Genomic DNA, 12,368 nt, shown 5'->3' with positions numbered 1-12,368 from the left:
TTTGGTTCTAGCTTTAAAAAGGACATGTAGTGTGTAAAAAAATAAAATAAAATACAATTATACAAAGCACAAGCAGTGACAAACACCTACAGTATTCACATGTGGATTTTTGTTAGGAGAGCTGGTTGTAGGCGGCAGATTACTTAAGAAGGGAAACGAGAATGTGTATAGTTTAGTGCTGGTGTCAGTGAACTTCGGAATGGTAAAAAATAAAATAAAAAATGAGAACAGACTTCAGTCATGTTGGATAAAAGAATATGTTGACATTGTATGTTTTAATTTCACCTTTTCTGCTATAAGTAAGAAACTTTAGGGGGTTACACATAATCTGCATGACACATTATGATTTTCGGATTCACTGAGGTTTGACTGAGGCTCGATCACGTGTGCACGTCTTTTCCTTTGTAATTATGACCTATGGATAACAATAAAACATACATTTGAAAGAAAAAATGTGTTCTTGTGTGGACTCTTTCTTGGGAAAACAAAATTAATTTAGGTCTGAATGCAACAGGAAGTAGTGAGCTTTTAAAAAGAAACAAACTACCTCCAGGAAGGTTTGTTATAATTTAAAAGATTGGGACCTCTTTATAGTAACTTACCCTGATGCCTTCCATCACTCTGGAACAGGGTAAATCTGGGCTCATCTGACCACATGACCTTCTTCCATTGCTCCAGAGTCCAATCTTTATGCTCCCTAGCAAATTGAAGCCTTTTGATTAGTGGTTTTCTTAAGGCTACACAGCTGTTCAGTCCCAATCCCTTGAGTTTCCTTCACATTGTACATGCGGAAATGCTCTTTTACTAATAACTTCTGTGTAATTTGTAGTCCTTTGGGAGATAATTAGATCAACGTATATCCATATAGTGGGAGTGACTGCGGCACCGTAATGATGATGACTCCTGAAGGAATACAAATTACACAAAAGTTATATGGGTGAGTAAACGATCGTATTTTATGCCAGAAATAAGGTCCAGGTTGTAAAAATCAGTAGTTCCCCTTTAAATCCAGGTGGCGACTTTTTTTTTTTTTTGGCCACACATTAGGCTACACATTAGTCATTACAATATGCTGTGAGGCGCCTGTGTTTATAACTCTGAATAAAACACTCTGAATATTCTGGCAAAACCGGCTGGTTTACAAACTGTAGGAACACCTGTCTGCTTGTGGGTTTTTGGCCTGTTAGACTTCATTCTAAGTGAGTTGGCAAAGCTTTTTGTCCGGGAAGTCTATCAGGTTTCAAAACTTATATTACACCTGAGACATTAAGTTTAACTTGTTCATGTTGCAGGAGGATTTGTTTTGTTGTATATCAGGGGAATAGCACTAGCGTATGATAACAAAATATTGGTTTTGCGGCAGATAATGCGTTATTTAGAGGCTGCGTTTCGGTGCCCCAGTCACTCCCACTATATGGATATACGCTGATCTAATTATCTCCTGAACGAATACAAATTACACAAACGTTTGTGTGAGTAAACGATCGTATTTTATGCCAGAAATAGGGTCCAGGTTGTAAAAATCAGTAGTTCCCCTTTAAATCCAGGTGGTGACTTTTTTTTTTTTTTTTTTTTGGCTAGGCAATCTATTGTGCATGTCGAGGCGTTGTTAAGAAATTCTGGGCTGCACAAAACAACCTGGGTGCAGTTTCCAATTTTAATTTCACCACAGCCATTTGGTTTAGTTGACTTTTCTTTATTAGCTTAAACTTTACTCTGGTCATGCAATAAACTGAGGGAGATATAAATATCATAGTCTCTGTTGTGTGCGTTTTTCCCCCTTATTATGGAGTAATTTTACTGTTTTTGGCTTCTGATTTGGTATTTTTATGAGCTGACTGACTAAATCTCGTGTCTAAATTGTACCTGGGACATGCTGTGATAATTCTGCTATTAGATGAGGTGCAGTTCACCTACATGTTGATTTAAACTTCCCGGCACACTGACACGTTGTTATTCCTTCCGGAACTTCGCTTCCTGCCGAGAACCACCCCGATCGGAAACGCACAGCCAGAGTATCGACATCTCTTGGTTCCGCTGTGGAAATGGCCTCCTCTTCTCTCCCAACGCTATAAATGCCAAATGAGCTGCTACTTTCTTGGAGACAACTTAAAGCCTCGTCTTCGGAGACACTAACCGGGAGTGTCGGGTGGGGAGTTTTGTTGCGGTACTTCTAGGAGTGAGGTAAAAAAAAAAAAAAACAATGCCACATTTCTTGTGGCCGGAGCCGCTGTCACCCGCACAACTCAAGCGGCTGGAGGAGCATAAATACAGCGCCGCTGGCCGATCCCTGTTCGAGCCCCCGTGCCAGATCTACTGGAACTGGCTCGTCCAGCAAATACCGACATGGATCGCACCAAACACACTAACTATTGTGGGACTGCTGGTCAACATCATCTCCACGGTGGTGCTTGTGTATTACTGTCCCACGGCAACAGAGGAGGTGAGTGAAGCGACCTTGGCTAAAGTTTCTACACGGAGACTAGCCCCAATGGAAAGAACGCAGTACTCCGTTTAGAAATTACGTAAGCTAATGTTACGTGACCACTTGTACGCTTAAGATTCATCAAAGATCCAACATTGACAATGTTTCCTGAATAAACAAAGCCTACATATTAATTCGGCATGCATTTGAAACCAACAGCTACTGGTATTTTAACAAATTTCTGACTTTATTCATGAGTTCGTGATGCTAACGCCCCAGGCGGTGTATTTTGGGCTGAATAAACGACTGTTTTTCTTATTATAATGTTAGCCGAATTGAAGAGAGTCTCTAAATACTTCAGCGACGACCTGAAATGACAAGATATTATGTGTGAATGCCTGCATACAAAGAAAGAACGGTTGAAATTGACAGGTTTAATCGCATTAGGCGTGACACAGTGTCTTTATATAGGGTAACTGAATTGGGCATGGACGTGTGGTGCGTTCGCGTACGTTCTTGGAAAGTTGACAGTTTTGACGCGCTGTTTTCTGCCCGGCCTTGTGTTATTAGCTGTTGTTGACAGCAAAACAAAGATTTGGAGATGAGGCTAAGCGGTTAGTAGCACCGCTGAGGCAATAGTACTGGTATTACACAAGAGTGAAACTAAAAATATGGCTGAGTAAATAACTGAGATGACTTGGAAATTGCTCCAGATCCAGTTGTAATGTATCATCAGCTTCATATATACATTTTTTCTTTTTTTAAAAAAGACCTGAAACACATACACAGGCCTTGCAATGTGAAAGGTGACCTATGGTCCAGTAAAACTGTGTCTGCAGGTTCACTGTGCAGCAGCAGCGGCAGTGTACATGCACAGGTCTGTGTGTTTATCAGGTTTACACCTTTGTCCAGTCCAACCACAGGAACCTCATAACCGAATCAAAGTCCACGCAGCGTGCTGTCACTGTCAGATTCCTCAAGCGCAGAGGCATGTCAGTTTCCTCTATTCTTATTCAGTATTGACCGAGGAACACTTGGCCAACGTCCACTTTTATTAATGGACTGTGCAAGTCCCATGGCCGAGCTAACAAACACACACACACTGTACACACAGGAGAGATTCAAATGAAGCAGTGACCACAGTTCAGAGTTCTCCCTTGAGTGACCTCTGGTAAACCAAAACAAGCAGACTCTGTCCCCACCCGACCACGAGGCATTCAGGACTCCGGCTTTGAGGACAGAACAGCGGGGACTCTGAATATTTTTGAACAGCATGGGATTCTTGATCTCTCTGGAAACACAGACTCCGTTTTTTTGTTTTTTTTTTGTCTCCCTCGCTCTCACAAACATACACAATGTCTCGCACACATCCATTGTATTGGTAAACACACTGAGTTGGCCGGCGCTAGTGTCCAGATGGTCCACAACCTCCACCCTTAGTGAGAGGAACTGAGCTGCTCCGGTCAGCTGGAAACCCTCCATCTCTATACTATAGTAAACACAAGATACGGTACATATGGCGAGTCGATGTAGAATTCCACAACACACATGACCAGCAAATGCGTGGCTTAAACAGATTAATGTAGTTGAAAACCCAGACCGTGACCAGTCTGGTTTTAAAGATTTAAAGCTGTTAGAAACACTGGTAACTCTTAAACAACCATCATCTTCTCAACAAGGCCCACTGTGTTATATCTCCATCTTATAAATAGTACTAATATTAAATTGTGGTAAAATACAGATAAAATACTTAATGATAAATAATAATGTGCATATGTAATACAAAACAGTTTGAAAGTGGTTATATGTTGTTAATACAGACTAAAGTATAGTCTAATCATTGTTACGTAAAGAGGAAGTCTTGACAGTTATGTTAACTTTGGTGTTATTTATGGTTCGGACCAGACTAGGCCAGAATGTGTAATTTGTGGTGAGAAGCTAGCTAATAGAAGAACGACGTAATTACTTGTCAACTGCGATGATAGCTAAGGTGACCCGTTCAATGTTTAAATTACCAGTGTACAGCAATACCAGCACTAACCACTAGGTGGCTGCCAATTATCGGAGCATTAGCTTTAACGACTACTTTAGTATTATTGAAAATTAAACGGACTCCTCCCTACAATCACCTGATTCAGGACATGAGGTAGTTCTAAGGCAGGGGTGTCAAACATATGGCCCGCGGGCCAAAACTGGCACGCCAGAGGGTCCAATCTGGCCTGCGAATTGGCAAAGTGTGAAAATTAGATGACATTAAGAGCAATTTTTCAATAAAATGGGCATCTAGTTTATATTTTACCACAAGGGGTCACGCTGATCTAGTCACAGTCGTGGACACAACACAACACTGAGACCCAGAACTAAACAGCAGACTGAAATTGCACTTATTTTGCTTAAGAAATTTCAGGTTGTTGATAAAATGTTTTTTTTAAGTTCATGTTCCTGGTCCAGCCAACTTAAGATCAAATTGGGCTGTATGTGGCCCCTGAACTAAAATGAGTTTGACATCCCTGTTCTAAGGGATCTGTGACGATCTTCAGACGTCTTGTATATAAATTTTGTTTATATACAACTGATGGGATAAATAGCTAAATCACAACTTCAAAATAGTTTAAATGTGTAAAAATGATTCATATTACTTTTGCCAGAGGACAAGTCTGAGATGTTGTGAGCAGGGGTCTTAATAAAAGAATCTCCATTCTGCTGTTTTTCCTCTTCAGGCTCCATCATGGGCCTTCATCCTGTCTGCTGTGGGCCTTTTCGTCTACCAGTCTCTGGATGCTATTGATGGGAAACAAGCCAGGAGGACAAACAGCAGCTCGGCCCTCGGGGAGCTCTTTGACCACGGCTGTGATGCCGTCTCTACAGGTGCTCGAAGTGATATTCTACGCCGCCTTAACGCAGAGGCTTTCAGTTCATTAACTAGATATACTTGCTTTTGATTGGTGAATTTAATGACCCGTTCTTTGTTTTTGCCTTCAGTCTTTGTTGCAGTGGGAACATGTATTGCATGTGGAATAGGAAGTTACCCGAACTGGATCTTCTTCTGTGGTTTCATCGGGATGTTTATGTTCTTCTGTGCCCACTGGCAGACGTATGTGTCGGGGACCCTCCGCTTTGGCCTGTAAGTCACACACGTTATTATTATTATTATTATTATTATGAATTATTATTAAATCCATAAATTAATCCCACCCTTCCCTGTTCATTTGTGCACAGGGTTGACGTCACAGAGGTGCAGGTCGCCATCACAACCATGTATCTGATATCAGCCTTTGGAGGCGTGAGCTTTTGGCAAACCACGGTAACTCCGAGTAATATACGTTGTACAGCCACAAATGGTGTACACGCACATACACAACACACACTCTTTCATTTCACCTTGAGTGTACAGTTGAACGTTTTTCTCCATCTAGTTTTGGTAGAAATTAACTCGTTGCTCGTTTGTAGTCGTTCTTCTAGTCTTTAAATAGAATTTGTGTTTTACTTTACTCTGTGCTGCCTTTGGAGGCTTGACTTAACATCACATGAGAGAAGTGAGAAGGTAAATATGGGTAGCTAATGCTACGGCAACAGGTCATCTATTGGACATGATCTGGCTCAAAAAGCTGATGATGTCGCCCGCATTTGTTTTATTTAGTTGTTTTTTTTTTGTTTTAGTTTTTTTTTTTGTATTTGCTTTGCCCTCCCATCACGCTCGGCATGCTGCAGCTTTCATATCAGCACCTTCCTTCTTTCTTCTGCACAGACGGCGCCCTTTGTCTTCTCTTTTAATTCCACCTTCACATGTGTTTGTAGTTGCCCGTCATTGGCCTGAAGATGTACTACTTCCCCATCATGGGCATCGTTGGGGGAGCCCTGTACTCCTGCTACAACTACTTCTACGTCATTTTGAACGGAGGCGTCGGCAAAAATGGCTCCACCGTGGCTGTAAGTGTTAATTTAACATCAGCTATAGCACTTTATGTACATGTTCTGGAAAAGAAAAGACGCCTAATAACCGGTGCTGCTCTTTAGGACACGAGTGTGCTGAGTCCCGGTTTGCACATCGGCCTCATCCTCACGCTGGCCTTCATCATTTTCAAGAAGTCGTCCAGCCACCTGTTTGAGCACCACCCCTGCCTGTACCTGCTCACTTTCGGCATGGTCATCGCCAAGATCTCCAACAAGCTGGTGGTACGTTTTAATTCGTCCAAGTCACTCTAAACCAATCACGAGATTTGTTCTTTTATGTTTACGTGTCTGCACCATGTATCTGCTCTGTAGGTAGCGCACATGACCAAGAGTGAGTTACACCTCCCCGACACAGCCTTCATCGGGCCCGGCCTCCTCTTCCTCAACCAGTACTTCAACAGCTTCATTGACGAACACATAGTCCTCTGGATCGCCATGGTGAGCGCTAAATGAACACACAGCAGCCTTACTTTTAAAGGCTTAGCCCACCGTCCGCATATTTAGCATATTTGCTTGTTGCTTTGTAGCTGACAGTCGCTAGCGGGCGTTCCAAGCTCTCGTTGGCTAGGTAACCGTTGCGTATTTCCCACTTCACATGTTTGAAACGAGCAGAATGGAAAAATATTGCAAATATTGCAGAGACGGATCTGGCTCTTCTTGACGCCATTACTCCATATTTGAGAAGTAAACATAGCCGATGTCACTTTTGCTCCACCTGGCTTCACCTGACGCTCCAAGCTCGCCATCAGCGTGAATGTGGTGGTGGGAACTGAAGTCAGGGGAACTATCGCATAAGTCAGTCACCTTTCATTAGTCGCTTTTTTTGCGTATTACCTCTTCGACTTGCTGACTTTTTCATGGCCTTTTGCCGCCACGCCTCTGCAAGTCTCTTCCCGTGCGTATGCTCCTTAAGCCAGAAAACACTGGGCTCTACATTTATCACAAGAAAACAGAACAATAGGACACATTTTAAGTAACCTCACCTCGATGAAAGATGTTCTTGGCGACGAATCGCCGTTCAGCGTGCGCCAAACAATCAGTGACTTCTGTATGATTGTTATCTTAGTTTCAGTATCAGCCATGAGAAGGATATGTTGTCTCTTAACATTGTCACCCTGCTGTTCTTTTTGTCTGCACACCTGATTTAATTTAGAGCTGCACGTTTCCACGGCAACTCAATCAACCAGGTGTGGAGTGCAGACACGGTAAAAGCAAAAAAAAAAAAAGAAAAAAAAAGACTTGCAGGACTCGTGATAGACTTGGAGGCTAATAAATACGCAGTTAATTCGGCGGGACTCTTGAGCTGGGCTTGTTTTCACCGTAGCGATCTAATCAAAGAGTCATTATGCTCGTGGTTCAAAGAGCGCGTAGTTTCTTTTCACGCTGAGGAGATGACTCGAGATAAACCTTCCTCCGGGTATCTGTGACGCACGTTATCTCTTCTTGGTTTGCAACCAAGCGGAGATAAACTGCATCTGTGACAGAGGTTATCTCCGCTTGGTTTGCAACCCTCCTTCTAACTTTGCAGGGTTGCAGACTCATCATCTCATATAGCATCGAAGCCACACAGAGGCACCTGATACTTATTTAAATCTAATTTGGAAATAAACTTGTAAAAACTGAGCTTTTCATGCAAGAACCATAGTTGCACAACTTCAGCTTCGGCATTCACTGATTCAGATAAATGTATTCAAGGCCCGGGTCAGATTATATACTGTGTATTAGCTGATTTATACAGAGTTGCAACCACAGTTCAGGGAATTTCTCGTGGACCTTGGTGTGTCAACAAACCTTTTTCACAGTAGACGCTTTGAGATCGCTGCAGGAAAAGAACAGTGTTGCTAATGCTCACTGGCTTTGCTAACTGAGGCACTAGTGTTAATGTTGCACTTCCAACTATGGGAAGGTCAGAATGTACTTTGTAAAAGTACTGTGTGGTCTGGAAGTGGTTTTTCCGGCTTTGGCGTGCTGGGAATGTGAAAGGAACATGGTGCAACTAAGATGTGCAGATATTTTGCAGATTATGCAGAAAAATGTCCGGATTTGGTGTTAAGCGCGTCAGAGAGATGGAATTTCTTACCATCGGTTGTGTAGTAAAGGCTCATTTAGAGTACTGCGGGACACAGACACTGTAATCTATGTACGTAGCCAACGCCGGTGCAAGCTATTTATACTTGTGCGCTTGTCAGTCTGGCTCGCTTTGTAAAAATGCCGCCCAAACACAAGTCGGCGCTGTGTCTTTTTCTGCCAGTCGGGTTAATTTTTGTTTCTACATCCTGCTTCACGTTCAGCAATGGCGACTGAAGGCTTTGCCGAAATTTCACCGAAAGTTTGCCGAAAACGAGTCAAACAAATGTTTGTATCTCTGAACCTCCTCAGTTAACCTTTCCTCAATGTGTTCCATCTTTATTGATCCAAAACAATCAATTCGAAAATTGCGTAGATTGAGAAGCAGCTGGAAATACTAAAGCAGAAACATGCTACTACAAGCGGACCAATCACAGCACTTGCCTGTGAAGTTCGCAGCGGCGCGTAGTTACATTTCTGGGGAGGTGCACGTCAGCTACGGTGCTAGGGTCTGCGTTGTTGCCATGGCTTCTACGTCAACTTAATGCAGAAGTATAAACCGCCTATACTTTAGCTAGCTACGTAGCTAAATTGACGCAAAGGTTAGGTTTCTGACAACTTTCTTGGTTGCCCATCTCATTTTAGTTCACGTGAATTTTTCCAGTAGAGAACAAATATTTCCAATTATTCAACAAACACACAGTAAACTTGAGAAAGCCTTGTACCATGTGATAATAATACCTTTTTATTATTGTCAATAATACGAGTCGTTAAATGTTAAATAGATTTTTGATCCTCCCCATCTTTTCTCCAGGTCCTCTCCCTCGTGGACCTGACACGCTACTGTACAGGCGTGTGCCTCCAGATCGCCGCCCACCTGCGCATCCGAGTCTTCAGCATCACTCCGCAGAGCCAGGCGCACCGCGACTGACGTGTTGCCCGGCGGGAGGAGGCGGGGGGAGACACGGATCTCTCCCCGCTCTTGAAAGCAGACGACCACGGCGGCGACGAGGAGCGACCCTCGACCCCGAGCCACTGCAGCCTTGACAAAGTCACCACTTCGGATTAAAACTGCCTCAGCCACCAAATGGAAAGAGAAAAGAAGAACTCAACACTACAAACCAAAAAAAAAAAGAAAGAAAACACTTGAAAACCACGGATCAGCTGACGTGGAAGCGGAGTTTCCCTTTAAATTCTGATTTAATTTACACATCGGAGCGTGAAAGTAAAGATTTTCACGTTCAAGGGATGCTCTTTACACAAATACCAAAATATTTCCTTTAAATAGGTATCTTACAGCTTGGGCACATATCAAAATTTAAACTTAATGAAGGATTATTGTATATTTATTTAACATAAATACACGACAGTCAGTACTTTTTATTTTGATATGCGCCGAAACTAAAGAGATCACCTGTTTTCACTTTTTATTTATTAAATGAATGCGACACAAATGTGAAACAAATCAGGGCAAAAATAAAGTTTAATTTTTTTTTTTTTAAATGACCTTTCAAACCTCAAATAATTTCCAATGAAGTTCTCAACGTGGACTGGCTGGTTGTCAACGGGCTGACGTGAAGGGGTGACGGTCACGGTGTTGGTGCTGAAAACGGCGACAGGCTGCCCTCACAAAACACCACTCCAGTTTTTAAAGTTTTTATTAGTATTATTATTATTATTAATATCCCCCATCCCATTACTCGTCACATCCCCGCAGACATCGAAAAAACTAAAAAACTCCGGGCCTGTAGCGCAACCGTCGACCGATGAAGCATTAACCCTCGGACTCGCTCTGCTTTCTCCGTTCTTCTCCCTGAAGGGCTAACACTTGATTATGTGTGATTGTACAGAACTGAAATGAAGACGCCTTAAATATTTTTGTTGTAATTACTGTTTGACTTGTGAATATTTAAAGCAACTTTGTATGTGTTATTTTTTTTTTTTTTTGGTTTTTCACTGAAGTATCATACCAGGTACAATAATAGTAATAATAATAATACAATTCTACTGGAAGTTTGTTATTGTTTTTTTTTTGTTTTTTTTTAACGGTTTCGTCACTTATACAAATCTGTTAAGCATAGACGAGTGATTCATTGGAAGATTCGTTACCAGTAATTGTACACTGATCGGAATAACTTGTTCATCATTCAGGTTCTTTGGGATCAAAAGGGATTTTTATTTTATTTTCCTGTCAGCGTGTTAACTATTTCTAAGGAAAACGGAAAAAAGAAATGGTTGATTTTACTGAGGGAAACAAACGGCGCCCTCTTCCTCTGGAGATTTTCCTCTTCTGCAGGATTACGGGCGCTACATAGGCGCATGTCCTTCAAAATAAAGAAGATGATTTTTGTGTAATTTATGGATGGACTTTGGAACTATGCATTGAAATGTACAGCCTTGATTGCACTGTTAGGATAACACAGTGAAACACCTTTCTACTAACAAAATAGGAATGGAAAAGATTGTAATAAAGAAAATATTTTTCATTCATTTTCCTCGCTTATTTATTTTTTGAAATGAAGCTTTGGGGCGAAATAGCGAGGATTTGAAGTCTTTTTTTTTTTTTTTTTTTTTGCTGTTTATCATCTTCATCACTTCTGCTTAATCAGTCCCAAGACCCTGTTTCTTTAAATTCTGCCTTCTTACTCCCTATCTCAAACTCATCCTAGTCGTCCAGGGCATCTCATCTGAAGTATTCATCGGCTCTACACTCTAGAGAACACTCTAGGATGTTCTGTCCATATTTAAATTAGCTTAGACCATCCAACATGCAATGTCAAAATCCCTACATTCACCACCCTCGCCCCATTTTCAAAATGAATAACAGAGCTGACTTTCTGTCCAATGGGTCTCAGCGGAAGTCTCCATCAACATATCACCTCCCACCACCCACAGCATGTAATTTATGGAGGGGAAGGGGGTCATGTCCCGGTCTACTACCTTCATCTGGGACTCGGCTCTATAATGTCGCCCATCATCCTCTAACAGCCGTAATACTGTATGTACTTAGCCTGGAAGCTAAGGAGAACAATGAGTCTTTCAAAGCGTGATTAAAAATAAGTAAATCTGAGAGGTCATGAGGCTATTAATGATGCAGGAAATGATAAACAATTTGATTGAATTAACCCAAACTTTAACCCAAGGACATCATTTTGATTTTGTTGCTCTGTCTGAAACTTCTCCTTGTCGACTACAGCTGCTCAAAATCTCTGTGCAGAACCTTTTTCTCCTTCGTCTGCTTGTTGTTCACCAGAAAAGAAGCAGAGTTTCTGCATCAGGGCACTTCTGCAGCCTTTCTAGCTCCACCTTTGCTTCTTTGCTCCATTGATGTTTGTCAGAGACAAGGACTAGTTGAAGGAGTTTTGAAGCTCAGTGTGGTGGCGTTGGGAGTCGCCATCTTGAAACTTTCTCCAAAACATCTTTAAACTCTCGGCTAATTCTAAAGCTACCTTTTAGGCTTTGATGTCATTTATATATGGAGTTTAACCCTGTACATTTGTCATGAATGGGTAAATTAGCGACAGAGATCGAAGGTTGGGTATTTTAACACTGAGGTCAACGGGCATTGACTCGCTTTTAGAGCAGGCCATTCAGTGAACTGTGGGTTTTGGCATTTGATGTTTTTATTTAACTCTATGCTAGACAGCAAGTCTGTATGTTTCTTTAGAGTTTATTTTGTCTTTACAACTGGTTTTGAGTTCCCTCCAAGTCTTTGAAAAGCTGGGCTGTTTTGGAGAGCACGTTTAGCCTTCTAAAATTTACAAGGAAGCATATTGTATTGTATTTCCTCCGCTTACTCTCATTTTTAGCAAGCAGAACCAAAGAAATCTTGCTTAGATTTGCAGCTCGACTCTGAACAAACGTCTGTATCAAGGGTCAGCATGTTTCTCTTCCTCACAGGGATGTGTCTTTACATACAACC

General features: G+C 41.8%; 1 protein-coding gene across 1 annotated transcript; it reads left to right on the top strand.

Moving 5' to 3' along the window:
* The first annotated feature begins 1,760 nt into the window (after nt 1-1,760).
* Nucleotides 1,761-10,913, top strand: chpt1 (choline phosphotransferase 1). Its single transcript, XM_084573568.1, has 8 exons — nt 1,761-2,443; nt 5,146-5,293; nt 5,408-5,549; nt 5,645-5,729; nt 6,224-6,355; nt 6,443-6,601; nt 6,692-6,817; nt 9,261-10,913. Exons 1-8 carry the CDS (start codon nt 2,204-2,206, stop codon nt 9,375-9,377), a joined length of 1,149 nt encoding a protein of 382 aa, XP_084429694.1. The 5' UTR covers nt 1,761-2,203; the 3' UTR covers nt 9,378-10,913.
* The last annotated feature ends 1,455 nt before the right edge of the window (nt 10,914-12,368 follow it).

Source organism: Chelon labrosus (genome assembly GCF_963514085.1).
Source record: "Chelon labrosus genome assembly, chromosome: 23".
In the NCBI taxonomy this organism is placed as follows: Eukaryota; Metazoa; Chordata; class Actinopteri; order Mugiliformes; family Mugilidae; genus Chelon; species Chelon labrosus.
Note: the sequence above shows the minus strand (reverse complement) of the source record. Positions and strands in the feature narration are given on the sequence as shown.